This window comes from Zonotrichia leucophrys, chromosome 11 (genome assembly GCF_028769735.1).
Source record: "Zonotrichia leucophrys gambelii isolate GWCS_2022_RI chromosome 11, RI_Zleu_2.0, whole genome shotgun sequence".
Taxonomy (NCBI): Eukaryota; Metazoa; Chordata; class Aves; order Passeriformes; family Passerellidae; genus Zonotrichia; species Zonotrichia leucophrys.
In genome coordinates, this window is record NC_088181.1 from 2755422 (window position 1) to 2780371 (window position 24950).

At 47.6% G+C, this 24950-nt stretch overlaps 1 protein-coding gene across 3 annotated transcripts; it reads right to left on the reverse strand.

The window, feature by feature from the left end:
- Positions 1–1222: 1222 nt before the first annotated feature.
- Positions 1223–22079, reverse strand: MTHFSD (methenyltetrahydrofolate synthetase domain containing). Of its 3 annotated transcripts, XR_010441696.1 has the most exons (8): positions 21851–22076; positions 20344–20457; positions 19234–19347; positions 17497–17587; positions 16002–16114; positions 15665–15790; positions 4144–7082; positions 1223–4043 (listed from the first exon to the last, which is right to left on the reverse strand). XR_010441696.1 is itself a non-coding variant. In XM_064723192.1 (7 exons), the coding sequence occupies exons 1-7, from the start codon at positions 21977–21979 to the stop codon at positions 6579–6581; spliced, it is 1191 nt and encodes a 396-aa protein (XP_064579262.1). In that variant the 5' UTR covers positions 21980–22079; the 3' UTR covers positions 1223–6578. The 3 variants fall into 3 exon arrangements, 2 of the variants coding, with proteins under 2 accessions (XP_064579262.1, XP_064579261.1); XM_064723192.1 differs by lacking the exon at positions 20344–20457 and adding an exon at positions 20519–20632 and having other exon boundaries at positions 1223–7082; positions 21851–22079; XM_064723191.1 differs by having other exon boundaries at positions 1223–7082.
- Between the last annotated feature and the right edge of the window lie 2871 nt (positions 22080–24950).

A 24950-nucleotide genomic window follows, 5' to 3' on the forward strand; every position in this document is an offset into this window, starting at 1 on the left:
TGTCAGAGGAGGGCCGGGGAAACGTTGCATGATGTTTACAGCAGCCATCACGGACATTACACATGGGAACATGGGAAATGCTGCCCTTTTCTGGGAGGCAGATAATCTTTAAGAGATGGCAACCAGGAAATCAAAGCCTTTGGTACACAGCAGCCTCCCAAGCAGGGGGGTTTGCCTCAGGAACGTGGCCATGGCCACAGATGTTTCCTCCAGAGGCAAAAGTGCTGTGAGGGGCTGTTCCTTGGGAGGAACCGGAATGAGAGAAATCCCTGCACACGCTTTTCCTCCCCCTTCTCACCCCTGGGGAAAATATTTCCAATTTTTCAATGGAAATATTCCCCTAAAAGCCGTTTGTTTCTCCCTTTGGAGGAGTAGAAGGTGATGAAATAAAAAAAGGCATATACGAAATAAATACATGATTTGGAGACAGTGTTTAACCATCCTTTTCCTGAGTTTTTAAATTGGGATAATGGGATAAAACCTCTGTCCTTGCACAGCACTCCTGAAGTGCTGTGAGGGGCTGTTCCTTGGGAGGAACCAGAATGAGAGAAATCCCTGCACACGCTTTTCCTCCCCCTCCTCACGAGAAAAATCACAGCCCTAATGCTGGATTTTTCAATGGAAATATTCCCCTAAAAGCCATTTGTTTCTCCCTTTGGAGCAGTAGATGATGATGAAATAAAAGAAAAGCATACACAAAATAAAGACATGGTTTGGAGACAGTGTTTAACCATCCCTTTCCTGCGTTTTTAAATTGGGATAATGGGATAAAACCTCTGTCCTTGCACAGCACTCCTGAAGTGCTGTGAGGGGCTGTTCCTTGGGAGGAACCAGAACAAGAGAAATCCCTGCACACGCTTGTCCTCCCCCTCCTCACCCCTGGGGAAAATATTTCCAATTTTTCAATGGAAATATTTCCTTAAAAGCCATTTGTTTCTCCCTTTGGAGCAGTAGAAGATGATGAAATTTTAAAATAGCAAACACAAAATAAAGACATGATTTGGAGACAGTGTTTAACCATCTTTTTCCTGAGTTTTTTTAAATTGGGATAATGGGATAAAACCTCTGTCCTTGCACAGCACTCCTGAAGTGCTGTGAGGGGCTGTTCCTTGGGAGGAACCAGAACGAGAGAAATCCCTGCACACGCTTGTCCTCCCCCTCCTCACCCCTGGGCACAAAAAACACAGCCCCACTGCTGGATTTTTCAATGGAAATATTCCCCTAATAGCCATTTTGAGCAGTAGAAGATGATGAAATTAAAAAAAAAAAACACACACAAAATAAAGACACGATTTGGAGACAGTGTTTAACCATCCTTTTCCTGAGTTTTTTTAAATTGGGATAATGGGATAAAACCTCTGTCCTTCCAGGCTGCTCGTTGGGAGGGGATCAGGGAGATGCTGGGCCTGGATGTGAGATCCAGGAAAAAGCCTTGATGGTGAGAGATTTTCTTGTCCCCTTTTCCTTTCTCTGGAAACAAACAGTGTGTGACTGCTGTAACTCAGAGCCTGCCCAGCAAGGCAGCTTGTTTACTGTTGTCTTTGGTGGCTTGAAGCTGTGTGGCCTTGTCCCCGTTCCAGGAAATGCATGGACACGGCTGGCTGAAGGAAAACCCTCACGCCTGTGCAGTTTTGGGGTGGCACAGAGCCACCTCAGCCTCATTGTTAGCAGATTCCAGCCTTGCCTCACTGCTCTGTGCCACACACAGAGCACTGATGGCCTCCAACTAAAACCCTCTCCAAAGTCACCCTGCTCTCCCTCATGGAGCTGTGGAGGCTCCATTCAGCCCATGCTGGTTTCTCTCTGCATTTCTCCCTCAAATGAGGGTAGGGAGGAAAGGAGAATGTCCTGGGAAGGTCACATCCCTCATGGAACACCTTGGTGGTTGCTGTGGTGTGTTCTTAAGTTCGTTAGTTTGCTCCCCCCATTTTCTGTATTACTTCCTGCTGCTACCCTGCCAGTTAGGTTGCTATGGAAATGAAACTGCTCCTCCCTTGGTTTCTCTTATAAAGTGAAAGTTGTTTCCTCCTTGGGGTCAGTCAATCACTCTTTTTCTCCTCCCAGGTTTCGAGAATTTTCTTTTCTCTGGGAGGTATGGTTGGCTGTAGCCCCGGAGCCCCTCCTATGATTTATAACAGTTGGTTACTTTAGTATATCAGTTATGTTTCGTACCTCCAAATATGTATTTCTATTGGATAGCCGGGTTTCCCTGCCTTCTTCCCACCTTTTCCCTTAAAACCCTCTCCTGCCCCTTGTTCGGGGCCATTTGCTGGGTGTTTCCCCTCCTTGTTGGTTCTTCTGTAATAAACCGACAGTTTACCCCCAGCAAGTGGTCGCCTCCTAATTCGTCTCTCACCGCGCTGCTCCGAGCTATCCCCCAGCTCAGCCCAAGGCCAAGACGCCGAGGGGGGCTGCTTTCTGATGCGCAGGGGCCCTGGCCTTCGCCCCTCACCAGATAGCCGGATTCCAGGGCCGTTCACGCCCCCGCGCAGGTGGTCACTGCTGGTCCCAAACCCAGCCCCAGGGGTTCACTCCAGACCAGCATCTTCCCCCTCTGAACCTCAAAGAGAGGGGAGAGCAGCAACAGCAGCTCAACAGCAGCATCCCAAATGTCTGTGCCATGAAAGGAGCTGGAAAGAATGTGCCTGGCCACATGACAGGCCAGGCCATCGGGCTGTGCAGAGAATAGAGAGCCCTCAGTCTGAATTACTGGGAACAAAGTTGGCTCAGGAAAGCGTTTCCCATTGTACTGCTGAACGTTTCTGCTCATCACACAGCTCTGCTGCTGCTGCTGCACCCAGGGCTGGGCTGGGCATCACTTCACTCCCCATTAAAGCAGAGTAGAGATCCATCAGCAGCATTTCAGACCTTTCTGCAGCATCCAGGCACTGCCTTGTCACTGTTGAAGATTTTCTGATGAGTTTCAAGCAGTAAAACTGAGTCAGGATGCCCCTGAGATGAGGCACATTTTGTGTCTTTGTGCACAGGTCACAGCTACAGCAGGTACAGAATGAGGAATTATGACTTGAGGAAATATTCTGCTCTTTAATTCACTCAGAGAATATTTCAGGCTATGGATTTTATGGTTTGATTGTTGGTATCTTGGCATCACAGGTCACAGCTACAGCAGGTACAGAATGAGGAATTTGAGGAAATATTCTGCTATTTAAAGGCTGTTTATTCACTCAGAGAATATTTCAGGGTATGGATTTTATGGTTTGATTGTTGGTATCTGGCACAGCCTTGATCTAAGCCAAAGTAAAACATAAGGAGGCTTCAATTCCTTGAGATTTCTTGTAAGATCAGAACCCAAGGATTCAATAAAATCTCCTGCACTTCAGAATTTTGTGGAGTTACAGAAATCCCTCCTGCCTGCTCTAAGTGATGCCTTCCTGAGGCTGCAGAGAGCCTGGAACAATAGCTCTGACACAGGCACACTGCCCCATTCACTTTTTCTACACAATCTGCTGCTTCCTTTAGGGTCAGCCCACAAGAGAAAATCCACATCACACAGCTGCAGACACCAGAAGGCCGTGCAGGGCTGTGCCTTGGCCACTCCTGTGTTTAATTAATTTCATTTATTCAACAGCAGTTTGGCAGCTGGCACTGACATGTCTTTTAGCTGGAGAAGGGCAGCACCAAGAGCCCCATCCTGATTTCAGACAGGGATTTACTGACTGAGATGGCAGCACCTGAAAGACCTTGATATTTATTAATAACCTGATCAAAAATACAAAAATACTGCAGCATTTTTCCAGTCCATTCAAAATGCTAATAAGCTTACAGTAATTATTTTTCTTCCTAACCACAGTTCACAGAATCATAAAAGTTGGAAAAGAGCTCCAAGGTCATCAAATCCAATCTGTGACCCATCCCCAGCTTGTCAGCAGCCCAGAGCACTGAGTGCCAGCTCCAGCCCTTCCTTGGACACCTCCACCACCTCCTGACCACCCTTTCCATGAAGAAATTCCTCCTGATTTCCAACCTGTTGCACACCCCTAGTTAGCATCTCCTCATAGCATGGTTTGGAGTTTCACTCTCAGCTGGGAAAGGAAATTGGGTAAATACAGTGAAATGTGGCATTGAGACATGACAGAAACAAGTGACAGGCTGGAGAGAGCCAAGGTTTTGGACACTGCTCACCTGTGGGTTCGCCCAGAGCCACAACTGCAAACAGAAAAACATCCAGATGTTTGTCCAAACAAAGCTGGGCCCTGGCTGCAGGCTGGGCTGACAGGAAAGCAAGCAAAGTCACCACATTTACAGAACACACAAACAGATCTGCACTGAAACTCAAGGTGGGAAGAAAGGAAAGAAGGGAGAGGATGTGATTCCCACAAACGTGACCAGAAAAGGGTCACACCTGAAATGCAACAGGGGAAGTTTGAGATGCTGGAAGTTTTCTTTGGCAGAGTCACTGGATTTTAACTGCTAAGGTCACCTGGATATCTTCAGCAGAGCAAGAAATATCCCAGAGTGAAAAGGAACAGCAAATGATCTCATTACTCAATTTGCCATCATTTGGAAAGGGCAGGCAGGGATGGATAATTATTTTTTTGCTTTTCTTTCCTCTGCTTTGGAAGCTGCTGATGCAGGGAGTGTGTTTGGGCAGTAACACAACCCTGGCTCTCAGCCTTGAATGCCAAGGGCTGCAATGAGACCCAGAGGGTTGTGCAGCCGAGTTTGGGCTCAGTGATGCTGGAAATCACTTGGAGCTGTACAAAGAGTGGAATGGAACTCCTGATTTGTTCCAGATCCTTTGCTGACCTTACAAGGAGTTCACAGAATGACAGAATGGTTTGGGTTGGAAGGGATTTCAAAGATCATCTTGTTCCAGCTCCTGTGCTGTGCACAAGGACTGTGAACAAGGACACCTTCCACTATCCCAGGGTGTCCCAAGCCTGTCCAGCACTGCCAGGGATCCAGGGGCAGCCACAGCTGCTCTGGGCACCCTGTGCCAGGGCCTCAGCACCCTCACAGGGAGGAATTCCTTCCCAAAATCCCATCTAAATCCACTCTCTGGCAGTGGGAAGCCTTTCCTGTGTGCTGTCCCTCCATCCCTTATCCAATGTCCCTCTCCATTGGGAGAAGGAGTGAATTCCACTTGGAAAGTGATGAGCTCACACCAAAACCTTCCTCCAGGCTGAACAATCCCAATTCTCTCCACCTTTCCTCCTTCTCCATCTCCCTGCTCATCCTGCTGCCTCCTCTGGTGCTCCTTGTCCTTCCTGTGCTAGGGCAGCTCCAAAGCTTTCCTCCAGCCCTTCCCTACAGAGCCACAAATGATGAGAACTTTATATTTAATACTGAATAAATGTCTGACCCTCAAGGCATAATAATCTGCTTAAAATATACTTAACAGTCCTCCCTGGCTAAAAGAAAAAACTTTCCAACTCTTACTTAAAAAAAAAAAAATCCATTTAGATGCTTACTTTGACTACGTGCCCAGCACCACTGGCAAAAGCGCTTCTGTTTAGAAAGGATGGCTGGGCCAAAATTTAACTTGTTTTTCAGGAATAGGAAACCCAAGAGGGAAAAAAAAAGGTAATAAGAGCCATAGCAGATAAATCATTATTGGCCATTCCACTGGAAGGGAATGTTCATGTCCAGGGCAGTGCCTGGGAGCATTTTCAGCTGGAGAAGTTGGGTGGTGATGCCTCATCCTCCTCACTGGGATGTGGAAGAGCATCAGGATGGTGACAAAGCATCAATCTCCAGCAAATTCCCAAAGAATTCCATGCCAGACTGAGCACCAACAAGTTCTGACCATGGTGTGCCTGCTTTCCATTCCAATAATAATAATAACAATAATAATAATGTTATTTCACAGAGGCAAAGGAATCACATCCCATCGGAAGAGAAAATCAGGAAAAGCAGCTGAATTATAAAATTATATAGCTAAATTATAAAATTATATAGCTAAATTATAAAATTATAATTTTATAATTATCTGATCCATCAGAAAAGCAGTATTGGGGAAAACCAGAGAAAACTGGGATTTGTTTTCCTTTGAAATAAGAAATATAAGGTTTACCAAGGGCAGATTTAGCAAAAAGCCTAGAAGGGGTTCCCATCTTTCCCACCTGATGTTACCAGCTCTCACTAGAGCTAGAACTAAGCCAGTGTTTCCACAGCCACTCTTCAAGGCACAAAAAGGACAATCTCTCTCTCTCCCTGGTCATTTTTATAAAAAATAAACTGAAAAATTCCAACAGGCAAAGCCCATTTTTCTGTAAACACAATTGTTACCCTCAGGACAGATGTCCTGCTGCTGCCTTTTAACCTGACAGGTATCGAGGGGCAGGGCTTTAAGCCAGGCTTAACAAAACCACCAAACAGCACCAAAACCAGAGTGTGGGTACTTTGTGGGCAATTATTTATAGATAAATGGCTCCTCTGTCACCTTGTCCCTTTGTGGGGACAAACCTTTGCATGTCCACGTGTAGAAGTGAGGAAAGTTTGTGCAGAAATTTGGTTTTGTTAAACCTGAGGGTTACAAAAACCTTACAACTTCAGGTTGGCTTCTCACAAAGCAATGAAAACACCTTTTTTGTGTGTTTTTTTTTCCCCTTCCATTCTCATTTGTGAGTATTGATTTCTCCTTGCCCTTTGTCCCTGTGGCTCTTGGCCAGCTCCACTCTCAGGGCATTGCCCCCAAGGCTCAGGCCCTGCAAGGAGGACAGAGCTCTGTGGGCAGCCCCCTGGTCCCTGTAGTCCAGGAAAGCTCTGTGCTGTGCCCCCTGCCACTTCAGGGCAGCAGGAAGCACCTGCAGCTCCCTCAGGGCACTTTTCAGCTGGCTCACCCTCAGGCTGCCAGGCAGGTTCCCCACGTACACAGTGGTGGTTGTGTCAGATGCCTCAGATTTGGGATTTACAGATTTGGGATTTACAGATTTGGGATTTACAGGGTCACTCCATGGCTGGGGATTGGCAGCCATCACCTCCCTGTCTGGAATTGCTGCTCTGCTGGTGTCTGCCAGGGCTGGGTGTTCATCTTGGAGGGTGACATCCTTGCCAGCCTGCTTCTCCCTCCAGCGAAGAGTCTTTAGGATGGGGATTTTTCCCAGCATCTCAGAGCTGACCTAAAAAGGAGGAAGATGGATGTAATTATTGTAAAAGGGTTTCTTGCCTTCCAGAAAAAGATTATGCTGTTTGTGACACAAAAAAAGAGGAACCTTATTATCCTCCTGCCATGCAGACAGCCAGAGCATTCCAAATGTCCCTAATTGCTGCTCTGATTGGGAAGGCTCCCTAAATACACACTCAGGACAAAAATAAACATCAGTGACTCCTGAAGTGAGCAGCACAATGTGGATCCAGCAGGCAAATCCCAACCAAAAGCAGGAATATTCCAATGTGACATTTATTTATCTGAGTGCTTTCAGATCTGCATTCTCCTTGTTCTCCCTCTGTGTTTGCTTTGACTGAGGGCCTGTGCTCCTGTCCTAAAGAATCCTACACAATCCTTGTCCTGGCAGAATCCTACACAATCCCTGGCCTGGCAGAATCCTACACAATCCCTGGCCTGGCAGACAAGGCAGACAAGGATTCAGAATCCTACGTAGTCCCTGGCCTGGCAGAATCCTACACAATCCTTGTCCTGAGAGAATCCTCCACAACCCCAGCCCTGGCAGAAATCCTACACAATCCCTGCCCTGACAGAATCCTACACAATCCCTGGCCTGGCCAAATCCTACACAATCCCAGGCCTGACAGAACCCTACACAATCCCTGGCCTGACAGAATCCTCCACAACCCCAGCCCTGGCAGAATCCTACACAATCCCTGCTCTGGTAGAATCCTACACAATCCCTGGCCTGGCCAAATCCTACACAATCCCAGGCCTGGCAAAATCCTACACAATCCCTGGCCTGACAGAATCCTACACAATCCTTGTCCTGCCAGAATCCTACACAATCCCTGCTCTGGTAGAATCCTACACAATCCCTGGCCTGGCAAAATCCTACACAATCCCTGGCCTGACAGAATCCTACACAATCCCTGGCCTGGCAGAATCCTACACAATCCCTGGCCTGACAGAATCCTACACAATCCCTGGCCTGGCAGAATCCTACAGAATCTTTGTCCTGACAGCATCCTACAGAATCCTTGTCCTGGCAGACAAGGCAGACAAGGATTCAGAATCCTACATAGTCCCCTGGCCTGGCAGAATCCTACACAATCCTTGTCCTGGCAGAATCCTACACAATCCCTGCTCTGGTAGAATCCTACACAATCCCTGGCCTGGCAAAATCCTACACAATCCCTGGCCTGACAGAATCCTACACAATCCTTGTCCTGAGAGAATCCTACACAATCCCTATCATGGCAGAACCCTACACAACCCCAGCCCTGGCAGAATCCTACACAACCCCAGCCCTGGCAGAACCCTACACAATCCCTGTCCTGGCAGAATCCTACACAACCCCAGCCCTGGCAGAATCCTACACAATCCCTGGCCTGGCAAAATCCTACACAATCCCTGGCCTGGCAGAATCCTACACAATCCCTGGCCTGGCAGAATCCTACACAATCCCAGGCCTGGCAAAATCCTACACAATCCCTGGCCTGGCAGAATCCTACACAACCCCAGCCCTGGCAGAATCCCTCCCAACCCAGCAGACCCTTCCATCCTGCAGAGCTCCTGGTGCTCTCTTGCCCCAGCACAGGAAATCCCTGGGCTGGCTCACACAATGGTGGAGCTGCAGCAGGAGCGTGCCTTGGAGCAGGGTTCCTGTGCATGTGGGCCCAGCTGGAGGCACATCCCCTGCTTGGGGCACATCCCCTCTGTGCCACCCGACCTCCCACAGCACCCACAGCTCCTCAGACCCCACAGGGAAGTGCTGGGCTGGAGCAGGGAACAGAAGTGCTGGGACACTGCACTCACACTGTGAGTTTGTTATTCCTGCCATCCATCCGTCCATGCCTGACCCAAAGAGCTTTTCTGGAAGGGCTCTTCCTCTCAACAGCTGAACCCCATCCATGTGAGGCATGAGATGCCCCAGGCTGCACTCAGGCACTGGCAGGAAATGCAGTGGTTCCCCAGCTCATGTGGTCGAGCTCTTGGCTTGCACACTGAGCTTGGAAAGAGGAGGAATTCCTGCTTGGCTGCTGGACAAGCCCAACATCCATCAACACCAGCTCCAATGCTGAAATGTAGGGAGCAAAGCAGAGCCTGGGGAGGCAATGCCTGAGCTAGCAGAGACCCAGGATGTGAGAGGGCAGCACCATGAGCAGGCTGGGCTGGAGCAGCACCAGTACATCCCAGTATGCCTGCAGAGCTCCCAGTTCAGACCTCACCATTGGAATTAAATACCCAGAGCCTCTGGATTGCTGCTCCTGCAGTTCCAGGCACAGCCTGCCTGTGTCTGCACAGCATCAAGCTCAGCTCCCTGGGGACACAAACCCAGCCCTGAAGTGACTCGAGGAACAGCCAAGGCAGGGTGGGGGCAGTGTCAGGATGAGGTGACAGGCAAGTCACTCAACAGAATTCTCTTCATCTCCTGAAGAGCAAACAAGCAGTTTTATTTCAGGCTGGAACTAAATAAAACCATGATTTCCATAAGGCCTGTGCTAGTTCTGCTAACACAACATCAAACAGCAGGGACTTGCTCCAGGAGCCTCCTCACTCACAAAGGTGCAGAGCATTTCCACATTTTACAGAGTTATTTCTCTGTGGATTCTGGGGCTGATTTGTTTTTCTCAGCCAAGAATTCCAAGTGCTGTGTTTGACAGCAAACCCCCCTTCCCTGAGTGATACAACATCAAACCAAGGGCTGAAAGATCTCTCTTTGTTTGTGCTGGCCAACAATGAAGAAGGTTTGTTGTCCTCTGTCAAATTTCCATGTGAAATGGAAGCTCTGTGCTAATTAAACCAAACAGGAAAAACATTTTTCTGCTCTCATGCAACCCAATCACTCCTGGCCCCAAAGCACAGCCCAAGAACTGCTCCTTTCATCCTGAAATTACACTCAGTTGCCAAGGCATGGCTTGGGTGTTTGGTTGGAAAGGGAAATGCCACCAAGGGCAAAGCCTCAGGGCTTTGGAGATTGGGGAATCAGAGATGGGCACTGAGGGGATCAACCCTGGAATTCCCAGGACAACCCAAGGACAGGATTTAGATAATCCAGGGAACAGCACAATCTCCAAGGGACTTCCACCAGGCACCTCCTCTCACTAAGGAGATTTTGGCACCAGCCTGCAGCTCTTGGAGCTGCTGTTTCAGGCTCCTGGCAACCTCAGGAAGATGCAGTGACAACAGCATTTATGTTTCAGGAGGAATTTCTGCACAGAAAGGGGGATCAGACATTGGAATTTCTGCCCATGGTGGAGTCCTCATCCCTGGAGGTGTTTATGGAAAGATAGGACATGGAACTCAGCTGTCTGGTCTGGGATCTGTCACAGGTTGGACTTGATGATTTTGGAGGTGTTTTCCAACCTCAGTGATTCTGGGATTTTTGTAAGGGCTATGAACTCTTCTTTAAAGTTCTTATCAAACCCCACCATGAAGTGATTCTGTCATTGCCTCAAAATCCAGCCCTGTGCAGGCACAACAGCAACAGACCTTCACCAAAGCAACAAAGGCAGCTGATTTAAGATTTTTATTTTTTTCTATTAGCAAAGATTTGTAAAAAACATTAGGCAAGTTCTGCCACTGTCAGCTGACACCCTCCTGTCACAAGAGGCACAGGGATTTACCTTAAAGGCTTTTTTCTCTGGGTTCTAGGAGAACATTTCAGCTGGGCCAAACCTTCTAAACCCTTCCTTGTTTTCTCTCACTTTTATGCCACTGAAAGGCAGAAACTCCATTTGGGGTTTCAATTCAACAAATAAATCCATTGGGGTTTTGGGGTTTTTGAGGGTGAGAACTAAAAGGGCAAAGGGGGCAGTGGGTGGCAGGGGAGAGGAAAAAGCTTGTTCTGCTCTGTTGCAAAAGAGCAAACAAAAGAACCCTGTGATAGCACAATGTGTTGCTAATTACAATCATGCAAAAAGTTCCTTTTGTCCTGTGAGCTGGGGAGGATTGCAAGGATTTATTTCCATGTGGAGAGAGGCCAAAGATATTCCTCCTCTCTTTCAACAAGCTGCACACTTCTGGGATGGCTGGTCAGTCCTCTCTAACCTTGCTCATCCTTATTCCTGTCCTTGCCTACTGCTTTAGGCTAAGGCAGAATTTAGGGATATTCCAGCCCAAGTCTGGTTGATCCAGCTCTGTGAACACGGGCAAACCCAGCTCTGGAAGCTTCCCCCATCCCTTTAAAACCAAGGCCAAACCATTTACTGATGCTTTGAAAGCTTGGATTGAGTGTTGGGATTTAGCTTTGCTAGTGAAACCAAAGCTGAAGAAATTCCCTGTCATCCCCTGACCACCAATTCCCAGACCAGTTCCACACTTCAGCCCTCTGGGCTTGGCCAAAGAAATGCTCATGGTTCTGTGTCATAAACTCTGAAATAATTTGGGTTAAAAATAACCCCACCAAAGCCAATTAATCATTTAATAATCCCTGCCACGGCTGGGAGAGCCTTGGGGACATTTGGAAGTGTCCAAGGCCAGGCTGGGGAGCACCCAGGGACAGTGGAAGGCGTGCAGGGGCTTGGAATAAGATTCTCTTTCAAATCCCTTCCAACCCAACCCATTCCATGATTTTAAGATGGAGAGTGATGATGCAGCTGCCCTGGCAGGCTGCAAACAGCACCAAAACCTCCAGGGCTGCAGATCCACCAGGTGGGCAAAATTGTTTGCAAGGTTCATCCTCAGAGGGCTCTGACCCCAGATTGTTCAAAACCTCCAGCACAGACCCAACTTCTCATGCTGTGTCCCCTTTTCATGCTGTGTCCTCGTTTCCAGGAGCTCTGAGCAAACAGGGATTTGTGGCACAGACAAGGCCAGCACAGTTGAACATTTTATCATTCATTTGCACAAAATGTCCAAATATGTGCACACACAACCCAAGGCAACACTGCTGGGAGCTGGCAGCCTGCTGGGGTCCCTCAGGAGAAACTTGTGCAGCCCACACTGGGAATCCATCGGGGCATTCTGGGGACTCTGCAGCGAGGCTGAGCTTTGCAAAGGTGCTGAGATGTGTGAGCAGGTGTGGAAAACAGTCCCTGCCCCAACCATCCCAAAATCCACACCAAAACAAAGCCCTGCCTACACTGACTGCAATTTGCCACCTTGGATGGGTGCATTTTGGGAGCTTTCCTTTCCAGATGTTCTATCACACACCCAAAGCTGTTGTTGGTTGTTTCCATCTCTGCCACTGGGATTCCCCCTCAGTTCATTTCATTTCATCTCCTTTCATTTCATTTCAGGAAAATTCTTTTCCTACTCCTACAAAATCCTCAGCAAAAGAATAATTTCCAAGCCAGAAGGAAATACTTGCTAAAATTTAGTGATTTTTCCACCAGCTACTCTCCTTTCCCTTTTCACGAACTCAAATATTTTAATTTGTCTGTACAGTTTCAATTTAAAATAAGCACAGCACAAATAACTTGATAATTACAAATATAATAGCCAGTGTCCCAGATAAAGATCACAGTTACCCATAGAAAATATTAAATGAGAAAGCAAGTAGCTTCATGAATTTAGAGTTCCCAGAAACAATGGGTTGGATTTTCAAGACAGATGAAGCCAAATAATTCTCCACTGGCATCCAAATAAAGTTCTCCAGAGTGCTCAGCTCTCAGCAGCTCCTGCTGCCCTCCAGTAACTCCAATTGATGTCCCAAAGCTCTGAGCTCAGAGACAAAAGTTCCACAAACACCCCCCAGCACTGGGGATGCTGAAGTGTTTCTGGAGTGCCTGATAATGATTCTTTGGTGTTGATGGTGTTGTGGCTCTTCCACTTCCTTGGAAGTCTTTAAACAGCTCAGAACACACAAAAGCACTCCAGGAAAATGCAGCAGCTCCTTCAGCATGGATTTGTTTGCTGGGTGAGCTCCTCCTTCCCTTCCCTTCCCTTCCCTTCCCTTCCCTTCCCTTCCCTTCCCTTCCCTTCCTTCCCTTCCCTTCCTTCCCTTCCCTTCCCTTTCCCTTCCCTTCCCTTCCCTTCCCTTCCCTTCCCTTCCCTTCCCTTCCCTTCCCTTCCCTTCCCTTCCCTTCCCTTCCCTTCCCTTCCCTTCCCTCTGGAGCTGAGTGTGCATTACTGACAGCACATCCCCACAACAACCCTCAGCTGTAATCCCATATTTGCAAACACCTGGATTTCAAACCCCTAAACATTGTCCAGCCCTGCTCCCCAAGGATCAGCTTTTTTTAAACAATGGATTTTCCTCCTCACAGGTCCTCACAATGAAGTTAAGCTACTCAGTGTTGACAAAAGCCCGTGTTTAGAAGTGGATGATTTATTTACTCACTGCCTCTTGGTTCATTTAGTTTTGCTCTGAGGAACAGGAATGCACCAGCAAAGCCAGGATTTGAAGGAGAAAAGGATGGAGAGAAAATGATGGAGAAATAGCCAGGAAAATCCAAAGGATAAACACTGAAATAGCCCCTATCAAATGCTGCCTTTTTCACACCCTGTGATTAACCAGACCTCCCACCTCCAAAACTGTCTGTACAAAAACCGAACACCACAGGCACACACTAAATAAATGTCACTCATTTCCCTGGGCAATAATGGTAATTTGTGCTTCATACAGAAATTACCACACTTTGTTCTGGTCCCAAAAAGACAGAAAAGTGATGATTATCCCTGGTCTTCTCCAATATTCCTATTTAATCCATACAGCTCCAAACAAAAGGTGTTAAATCAACACTGAAATATTCAAATAAAGGGTCAATCTGTGCTCCATTCTCAGTGAAAGCTGCAGAAAATTCAGTTTCTGCTAAAGGCACAAAAAAAGAAATAGAAAAGTGTCAGCAAGGCCACTTACTGAGAAGTCTGACACCAAGGCAGACAAACTGATCAAAAATATGTTGGCAAGATGGATGGAGCACAAGGGGTAGGCCTTCAACACAATTACATTCAATAATATCCTAAAAAAAAAATTACAATTCAAAAATAATTCAATGGAAAAAATGCACTAGGGCAGACAGAGCTGTTATTTATTTATTTATAACCTCAAATCCTCAACCACAGGCAGGGTAAAATGCTCTCCCACTTCTGGAATAAAAATAGTCCTGGCTAGAATTTGTTTGTTGTAGATACATTACCTAAAGAAATTTAACTCTTTCAGCTGGCTGGCAAATTTTAACAAACAAATTTTGATTTCCTTCCCTGGGAGTATTCCCTTAAAATTGCTCAGTTTGTGCAAGATGTGGGTGCACAATTCCTCATTTCAGCATTCCTGCTGTACTCACTCATGCAGGATTGGGTCTGCTCCCTGACTGGATGATTTCAGAAATGAAAATCCAATGACAAAGAAAAAGCTTTCCCAGCAGGAACCTCCAGTAAAACAATTCACTCAAGGCTTTCCTGAAACTATTTGGGAAGCTGAGGAAGTTTCTGACACTGGGCAGGGGGAAAAGGCCAATCTATAACAGAACTACCAATATATAAAGATTCATGTTTAAAGTCTCTGTTCTTCCACCTGAAATTGAGCTGCAGCCACAGATTTATCCCTGGAAAGTGAATCCACTGCAGGAACAGGAATGTACCAGCAGCAGGTTGTGTTTTCCCTTCACAACCAGAGCAGCACAGACTTTACCCACCAGTCCCACCCCTGGGACACTTCAGGATGGGGCAGCACCTCCTGATAACCCCTGGATACAACCTCAGATGGAGGGAAAAATCTCCTCACCATTACCCCTAAAACCCCACTGCCCACAGATGCTGCTGCTTTGTTCCACCTGACAAACACATCTGCTCTTTTACCAAATATTTCTCATTTTAAAAATTGTTTCTGTATAAAAATGGGGGGGGTTATCAGCAGATTATTGGTACCAGTAAGCCACCAAGAGCAAAGGTTTAAGATTTAACTGGATTAAACTGAACTTGGTTTGTGCCACCAGCAGCAAAGGTTTAAGATTTAACTGGATTAAACTGAACTTGGTTTGTGCCACCAGCAGCAAAGGTTTAAGATTTTAATTTGAATGAAGAGTGAATTTGCCTTGTGCCACCAGCAGCAAAAGTTTAGATTAACTGATGATGATTGAATTTGTTTGTGCACCAGCAGCAAAGTTTAAGATTCACTAGATTAAATTGAACTTGTTTGTGCACCAGCAGCAAAGATTTAACTTGATGAAGATTGAACTTACCTTGTGCCACCAGCAGCAAAGGTTTAAGATTTTAATTTGAATGAAGAGTGAATTTGCCTTGTGCCACCAGCAGCAAAAGTTTAAGATTTAACTTGATGAAGATTGAATTTGGTTTGTGCCACCAGCAGCAAAGGTTTAAGATTTCACTAGATTAAATTGAACTTGGTTTGTGCCACCAGCAGCAAAGATTTAACTGGATTAAACTGAACTTGGTTTGTGCCACCAGAAGCAAAGGTTTAACTGATGAATATTGAACTTGGTTTGTGCCACCAGCAGCAAAGATTTAAGATTTAACTGGATTAAGATTGAACTTGGTTTGTGCCACCAGCAGCAAAAGTTTAAGATTTAACTGATTAAACTGAACTTGGTTTGTGCCACCAGCAGCAAAGGTTTAAGATTTAACTGGATTAAACTGAACTTGCCTTGTGCCACATTATTCCCTGAGGTTTTGTTAAACTGAACTTGCCTTGTGCCACATAATTCCCCGAGGTTTTGGTCGTTTGCAATGGGTCTGGATGGTCCTGGTTGGAGTGAGGATGTAATCCACAGTTAAATCATGGTCACCCAGCAGCTCCTCTGCTATGTCAAGCACCTACAAGGCAGAGATTTGGTTAAGTAGCTAAAAACAAACTCCCTAAAGCTGTGCCCCATTCCTGATGTCTTGTCACATGAAAATCCATCCAAGACAATGGGAAGGAAGATGCCAAACCAGCTTCATTCCATGTCTCCTCTGCAGACAGAGCAGGAAGTGTCCCAGAGCTCCCTCCCAGCTGCACAGGGGATATTTGGACATCTCAGCTCACCTGGCAGTCGTGCACGATGGTGACCACAGGTGTGTCCTCCTGCACTGCCCCCATGGACACCATCATTGCATATTCCATGTCTGCATAACCTTCCCCTTTGCCAATTCTCCAGCCTAAAGCACAGAAAAGTATGAAAAAACCCCAAACAGCACAGTGGAAAGTTGTTAAAATGGTGTAATTAACACAGCAGTCTGCAAGCTGCAACTCTGGAAAAAATCAGATCAGCATCTCTCACAGAGAGCAGCTTTCCTTGAAATCAGCACTGAAACGAAATAAAAAAAAAATCAGTTTTAATGACTCCTAAAAGACCTCAGAAGCTTCCCATTCAGAATAAACAAATTCAATGTAATTAACCCAGCAGTTTATTTAGCAATTGTATTTAGAACCTTCTATTCATGTCCCACACAGGTTAATGTGGGTAAAGAGGAGTCTGGGTCACATATAAAAACTGTGTTATTTTAGGCAAGGGATAAAGTCAGTGGAAAATTTTCAGCACCAGCAGGTTTCCAAAATACTAGAAAATGCAAAATCTGATCCCCAAATAGGCCCTGAATCAGCAGGTCTAACACAAGGCCTTTCACACAGCCTGTGCGAGCAGAGCAGATCTGTGACAGGGAGCCTGCTTGGATTCCTTCAGAACACAAAGAATTGCTTTCCTCAAGAAAAAAACCACTGAAACAGCCCCAGAACATCTCTGAGGCCACTGCTGTGTGCCCCCTGCATCCTGAGGCAGCCCTGCTTCCTGTCCGGTTTATCTCGGCTGTTTGAGGGGCCTGGAAAGGCCCGGGGTGGCCTTGGGGCAGCCCGCGTATCGAAGGACGAGAAGAGGCTTCAGTTCTTCTTTCGGTTTTTATGTTTATTAATTGTTTATCTAAAAGATGTTCTTTCAGCCGAACAGAGATCTGCTCAGCAGTCAGCCATGAGCACACTGTCTGCCCTCCGGGGCAGCCACATATCTTTATACCCATTGTTACGTGTACAATATTTATCATTTTTCCCCAATACCATTTATTCTTATTACTCGGTGCACTCTCAGTAATAACCAATCCAAAAGTGCCACCATCACCAAAGAAGATGGAGGAGAAGAAGAAGAAGAAGAAGGACAGGACACACCCCAATTCCTCCATCTTACTCCTCTAAACCCCCCTGTACAGAAATCCTAAACCCTGTGTCTCACTCTCTAATTAACCAATCCCTTCACCATTCACCCTGGTGAAACCCTCCTATCCTCATACAGGTGTCGTCTCCTGTGTAGGACCAAAGTCCAGCCACCAGACACTTCTGGCAACATCCCAGGACTCCCGAGACCCCCAAGGTGGTCTCGGTGGCTCAGCACCTCAGGACTGAGATCTTGAGATCCGACAGCTTCCCTGGCAGCAGGGACTGGGCACACACATAGGGGCAGAAGCCAAGGCCACAGCTCAGCTCCAAGGGGAAATCTGGCTCTGCCACCGGGCTGGCATTTGGGATCTTTCTGCTGCAAGTTTTTCCTCACCTTTTTCAGAGACAGCCACTGACCCCACAACAACCAAGTCCACTTGTGCTTTGCTATCCAGCCCCACAGGCACGCTGAAGTCTCTTACACCCTGCAGGGAAAAAACAGCATTTGAAGTTTGCAGAGGGCACAATCTTCCAAGGACTGAGGCAGAAATCCAGGGTATTTTGATAAATCCCAGTAACTCCCCACGTTTCCAAGTGTCTTTTCCATGTTTAGCCAAGCTGTACATGTCTGGGAAGTTATCCCCCAGGGAATCCTAGAATAGATTCCCTACTAGAGTGACAGGAATTTTGGCACACTGCAAGGAGAGCTGAGGGAGGTGGGCACTTTTAGAAGCAAGGTTTTTTATTTAGGATCAAAAGCTGATATTCTGAAACATTTGTTTTGGAAATCTGTTCCAAAAATGAGGACAAGTGACACTTCCTATTTACACTTCCCTACTCTACTAAAAGCTTGAGGAATACCAGAGCACTGCAAATGCTTCAATTAATTCTGAAATACAAATTACAAAGTTCATTTAGACACAGACAGCTACAGCACAAAGAAATCTGAAGTTACACGAAGTGATAAAATTATTTTTTCTTCCCTTCTCTCCTTGTTCAACTCCACCCAGTCTTATTCAATCTGTTCTCATCTTAACGAAAATTCTGCCCAGATTGCAGAAATTAAAAATTATGTTTACTTGGATTTTTAAATATCAGAGGTTTAGAATTATTTAAAATACACCTTGTGATTCAATCACTCCCAATTGTACAAAATGGGTACAGCACACTGCAAACGCTCCTGACACCAACTCAACTCGCTGCTAATTATAAATTAACAATATTAAAATCACAATAAGGAGACACACATTTTCTGTGCAGAGCAGAAAGCCCAAGAATTCAGTAATTTGTGGCTGACTATCAGCACTAACACCCCTCAGGCACCTCCCAGCAGTGTGGTCAGGATTGTTTGCACAGTGCTTTGGAAATACAAACTGCCAACAGCATTTTTTCATTAGTGGGCTGGGGGAAAAACCAGACACAGGGTGGGAAGAGCCCAGATCAGACAGCAGGCCAAGAGAAAGGTCTCTTACAAAAGTGCTCTTCAGCCCTGAACAGCTTAATTAGTTAATGACTGCAATAGAACTCCCAACAAAGAAAGTCACTACTAATTACCAGCCTTTACAACCTCGTTTGTTTATGGAGTTGCTGCACAACTTTATTGCCTTTAGCAGGAGATAAAGGAGGAAATAAATCCCTGTGGTAAGCTCTTCATGTTGGGTTTGCACGGCAAATAAAGATGTAAGCGCTGCAGGGCTGTCTGGCCGCGGGCTGTGCGGTGAGGTTGGAACACGAGAGGGCAGCAAGAGACCGCTGCAAACGCGACCTCCCCACGTGGCTGCACGCAAATATCTCAATTCACGGCTTCCTGGGTCTTGGGTTCTATAAAAAAGCTCGTCTTTTCTATCTGGTAACACCTAAGAGCACTGAAATATTCCCCAGAAGGTTCAGCAGCTCAAAACTGCAGGATGGAGGAGCATGAAGAAAGATCTAACTCACCTCAAGTCATGGTTTTTCAAAAGACACTGAGAAATATCAATTCAAATCCCTTTGAACCTTCCCAAGACCAAATTTTCTCCTGATTTCAATATAATCAAGCCAGGAATAACATCGTAACATGAAGATATTTCAGTTTTTCCAACTTCCAGCTGTCCCAAGGTTAATTCAGCCCTCCCTGATGCCTCAGTCCCACCTGGGATGTGGCACATCTCCTCAGCATCTCCTTGGTTGCACCAGGAGGGGGGACAATCCTGTTGAACAGCCCAGTCCTCAGACGTGGTGTGGGAACCAGCAAAGTCTTCCTTGCCTGGGGAACCACATGAGAAGGTTCATTTTACACTGAAGAAATATTTTTATTGTCATTCAGTAAAAACTACATGGGCAAATATTTAATTTTTTATGTTGTAGATTGTGTAGTGCTTGTAAGATTAATTTCCTTCAATACAGGAAAATTCCACAAAAAGGTTTATTGAAGAAATAAAAGGTAAGACAGACATTTGAAGATATTTCAGGAGATACCTTTAAAGATAATTCCTCCTTTACAGCTATGTCTCTAAATAGCTGTATGAGATAATAGTTTCAAAGTGACAAAGGGCAGGGTTAGATGGGATATCAGGGAGAAATTCTCCCTGTGAGGGTGGGGAGAGAAGGTGCCCAGAGAAATTGTGGCTGCTTCTGGAATGTCCAAGGCCAGGCTGGACAGAGCTTGGAGCAGCCTGGGATGGTGGAAGGTGTCCCTGCCATGGCAGGAGGTTGGAACTGAATTATCCTTCAAATCCCACCCAACCCAAACCATTCCATGACACTTTTTGATTTGAGCTGCACATAAACCCCTTGAAGATGCAGTCCAGGTGTTGCTGAGTTGTATTTTCTCCTAGAGCCAGGTCTGGGAAGCTCTCAGAGGAACCCATCACACCCAAGATATCCCAGCTACCCCAAAGAGCATAAAATCAGCAGGATGGCTCTGAGGCAGTGTTGGAAAGAAGAAAAAGTTTTAATAACAGGCAAAATAACAAAGCTCTTACAGAGACAGGGGGCTCTTGCTTCTGGTAAAAACACCCCACAAAAGGGATTATTTCCTTTGTTCTCTTCTTTTTTTAGTGAATTACCTAGGTGGGACCTTTTGGCTTCTGTCCAGTTGGGTTTGAGGTGAAGTCCCCTATGAGGTGTCTTTTTACCAAATTGAGGAGAGAAACTTCTGGGCTTTTTAAGGACACAAAGGATCATTTATTCACTGAGGGGACACATCCCTCCTGCCAGGCTGTGCTGTCCCCTCCCAGCCCCTCCTCAGGGCTGCCTTTACCTGCAGAGCCGCCAGCCGGGCACCTTCCAGAGGTTTGTCAGGATCCACCTTCACCTCCCGTGCTCTGCTGAACACCTCCAGCTCCCTGAGAGAGCAGCAGGCCTGCAGGGAGCCCTGGCACAGGGAAGGAGCCAAGAGCAGAGGATTTGCACTTACTCTGAGCACTCTCACTTACTTCCAGCGTGAGGAAGCGGGCGTTCCTCTGGGGAGCATCGGGGTTTATTTTTACTGCACGGGCAGCTCGGAACTGCTGCAAGCCCAGGAGCCTGGAGGCAGCGTGGGAGGAGCCCTGTTTGCATAAAATATCAGCTCACAGCAGAAATGGGCAATGCAGAACCTTGCACCCTCTGGACAGGCTGATTTCTGCAGATTTTTAATTGAGGGGTGGCTAATTTTCTGTGAAATGTCCAGCGCCAGCTTGGACAGGGGTGGGAGGGGGATAGTGAAGGTGTTGCTGCTGAGGGAGCTTTAAATTCCCTTCCAATCCAAACAGAATCACAGAATCACGGAATCACACAATCACAGAATAATGAGGTTGGAAGAGACCTCTAAGATCATCAAGCCCAACCCATGCCCTCACACCTCAACCAGAGGTGCCACCAAGTGCCATGTCCAGGCTTTTTTTAACACACCCAGAGATGGTGATTCCACCACCTCCCTGGGAAGAGAATTCCAGAACTTTATTATTTTTTCAGTGAAAATTTTTTTCCTAATATCCAAACCGTTCTGTGGCTTGGGAATTGACAAGGTGGCTTTGTTTGGTTTCCTTCCAGGGCTGCCAGGCGCTGCCCGGGGCACTGAGGAGGAACTGGGGGCACTGGAGGGGAACTGGGGGAAAACTGGAGGGCGCTGGGGGGAACTGAGGGGAACTTGGGAGGATCTGGGGGGGAATTGGGGGGCACTGGGGGAATTTGGGGGAACTGGAAGCACTGGGGAGCATGGGGGTGGACTGGGGGCACTGGGGTAGCACTGAAGGGCACGGGGGAGGAACTGGGGGACACTGGGGGAAGAAATGCGAGGGGGAAATTGGGGGCACTGAGGGCACTGGGGAGGAACTGGGGAGAACTGGGGGGCACTGGGGGGGAATTGGAGGCACTGGGGGTGGCACTGGGGGAGAACTGAGGGGCACTGGGGAGGAACTAGGGGAGAACTGGAGGTACTGGGAGGGCACTGAGGGGGAACTGGGGGGCACTGGAGAGCACTGGGGCGCACTGAGGGACACTGGGAGGAACTAGGTGGAGGCAATTGGGGGGGCACTGGGGGGAACTGGGGGACACTGGGGAGAGCACTGGGGGCAATGGGGAGAACTGGGGGCACTGGGGGGGATCTGGGAGGGCACGGAGAGCACTGAGGGGGCACTGGGGGGGGATCTGGAAGGGCACTGGGGGGCACTGAGGGCACTGGGCGCCGCTCCCGGCAGAGCGGGGCAGGGAAGGAGCAGCAGGAGCAGCAGCAGCAGCAGCAGCAGCAGCAGCAGCAGCAGGACGCGGCCCAGCGCCGGCCGTACCTTGAAGTTGGGGATGCGGCCGCGCACGGGCCGCGGGAAGTCGGCCAGGCCCGAGGCCTCCAGGTGCTCCCACACCTCCTCCCGGATGTCCCCCTTGGAGCGGCCCGCTGGGGACAGCGCCGCCGCCATCGCCGTGACGTCACCGCCATCCCGCACCCGCCCGCCGTGACGTCACCGCCATCCCCTCCCGCATGCCCGCTCTCTCCGCCGCGCCGTGACGTCAGCGACGCCCCGCCCCTCAGTAACTCATTATCGGGACGTCACCACCGCGTCCACCCGTCAAAATAGTGACATCACTGCTGATAAACCACGCCTCTCATAGGATCAGCGCGGAGGGGCGGAGCCTCCACGTTGGCCACGCCCCCAACGGGAGGGCGGTGGCTACGGCGGCGCTGAGGGCTCAAAACGCCTCGAAGACAAAGTTGGGGAAGCGCCGTGAGGGAAGGTCGCCAAGGGCCCGATTTATTTATGGAATTAAACATTAAAAAGGCTGTGCTGGCGCACTAATGGGAGATTATACAAATATCACGGGCCTTCCATCAAGTCTTATGACTGGGGGTAAAATCCCACCTCGCTTTTTGTAAAATTATCCTTCACATTAATTGCTTTTCCATTTAGAACTGGCTGGTGGTGAATAAAACAATGTCCAGCCTCTACGTGGGTTCCCCAGTCTGCCGCCTTCCCACAAGTTCATTTCTTGCTCGCCTTTAATTGGATAATAAATGATTTGTTTGTGCGATTTATTATTTATAGAATTAGAGCATTCTACTAAAACCACCACAAAAAAAGGAGTTTGAGAATCCCGACATTCCTGAGCGGGATGGAGGGGTCATGAGAACAATGAAATGGCGAATAAAATTCATGAAGGTTTATTTTAAAGCATGCTGGAGAAGGGGGGAAATGTCTTCAGAGTTGGTATATTTATTATTATTTATATTATGTTGTATTGTATTATATTGTAGATATGATATTATATTATTTGTTATCATATTTATTATTATACCCCACTTGGCAGGGATGCTGCAGATCCTCGGTCAGAGCCAGCTGCAGCTGTGCCGCCCCAAAAAATCAGAATAAATTGGGACGCTCCTCTCTGAGGGCTGCAGATGCAAACTCCTTTTCTGAGTTGTTTTCTCTCCACAAAGACCATGACTCTGCTGAGTTCAGGAATTTTTCCCTCCAGCTCTGAGCGATTCATGTGCATCAGTGGGTCTTGGCTGGACTGGTGTCAGACAGAGCCCTTTCCTTTTTCCTTTCCTTTCCTTTCCCCTTTTCCTTTCCTTTCCTTTCCTTTCCTTTCCTTTCCTTTCCTTTCCTTTCCTTTCCTTTCCTTTCCTTTCCCTTTCCTTTTCTTTTCCCTCCTTTTTCCTTTCCCCTTTCCTTTCCTTTCCTTTCCCTTTCCTTTTCCTTTCCCCTTTCCTTTCCTTTCCTTCTTCCTTTCCTTTCCTTTCCTTTTTCCTTTCCCCTTTCCTTTTTCCTTTCCCTTTCCTTTTTCCTTTCCCTTTCCTCTTTCCTTTCCTTTCCTTTCCTTTCCTTTCCTTTCCTTTCCTTTCCTTTCCTTTCCCCTTTCCTTTTTCCTTTCCCCTTTCCTTTCCTTTCCTTTCCTTCCCTTCCTTTCCTTTTTCCTTTCCTTTCCTTTTTCCTTCCTTTCCCTTTTTCCTTTTTCCTTTCCTTCCTTTCCTTTCCTTTCCTTTCCTTTCCTTTTTTTTTCCTTTCCTTTCCTTTTTCCTTTTTCCTTTCCCTTTCCTTTTCCTTTCCTTTCCTTTCCTTTTCCTTTCCTTCCTTTCCTTTTTCCTTTCCTCCTTTCTTCTTCCTTTCCCTTTCCTTTCCTCTTCCTTCTTCCTTTCCTTTCCTTTCCTTCCTTTCCTTCCTTTCCCTTTCCTTTCCTTCCTTTTCTTCCTTTCCTTCCTTTCCTTTCTTTCCTTCCTTTCCTCTCCTCCTTTTCTTCCTTCTCCTCTTTCTTCCTCCTCTTTTTTCTCCCCTCTCTTTCCTGTTCTCCTCCTCTCTCCCGTTCTTCCTCATTCTCCTCTCGCTTCTCCCTCCCTCTGCTGTCCCTGTCCTGTCGTCCCTGTCTGCGTCCGTCCTGTCCCGCGTCCGGGCGGTGCCGGGGAGCGCTGCAGTTCCCGCGGTGTCCCCTGGGGGGCGACACACGCCGCGCGGAGCCCCCGCGGGCAGGTGAGAGCGGAGCGAGCCCGGGAACGGCACCGGGAACGACAACGGGAATAACACTGGGAACAGCCCGGGTATGACATCGGGAACGACAACGGGAACAGCCCGGGGAACAGTCCCGGGAACGATACCGGGAACAGCCCCGGGAATGACATCGGGAACGGCCCTGGGAATGACACCGGGAATGGCCCCGGAGCGACACCGGGAACGGCTCCGGAGCTGACCCAGAGCGGCCACGGGAACAACACCGGGAACGGTCCCGGGAACGGCCCCCGGGGCGCCCCGAAAGCTCCGCTGCCGGTAAAGGTTGCGAGAGGAAAAGCGGCGGCTGCCCCGGAGAAGCGGGCGAAGGGAGCCCCGCGGGGAAAATCCCGCATTTCCAAGCGCCTCCCGCTCTCCTCCTCCTCCAAGGGGCTCCTTTCCCCGCGCTCCCCAGCGAATTTTTCATAATACTAATTTTTATTTTATTTTGTTTTGTTTTATTCAAGCCATTCGAATTTTGGGTTTTTCCGAGCCCGCTGGTTCGGTCTCTGCTCGGTGCCCAGCTGCACCAAGCAAAGAACTTTTGCTGCTTCTGGGGGTTCTGTAGAAATTCAGCTCAGTACAGTTTTCAGCCGAGGGGAGGTAAGATTCCATCGAGGATATTTCTCCAGGCTTCTAGGAAGGGACAGCACTGCGACACCACAGGGGCGGCTTTGCTCAAGCTCTCTTTTATAAAATCCCAGCATTTTATAAACTTTTATCGTTAAAGAAATCCCATTTGCTTGTGTACAATGAGACGCAGCCCGAGTTGTTACGAGAAATGTGATTTATTTGAAAACCGAACATAAAAGTGTGAAGTCGTTCTCAAATTATTCCTGAAAAAAAAATAAAAGTTTTCTCTTATGGTCATACATTTACATTAAAAGTATCAGCTTATCTCGCTGAATCC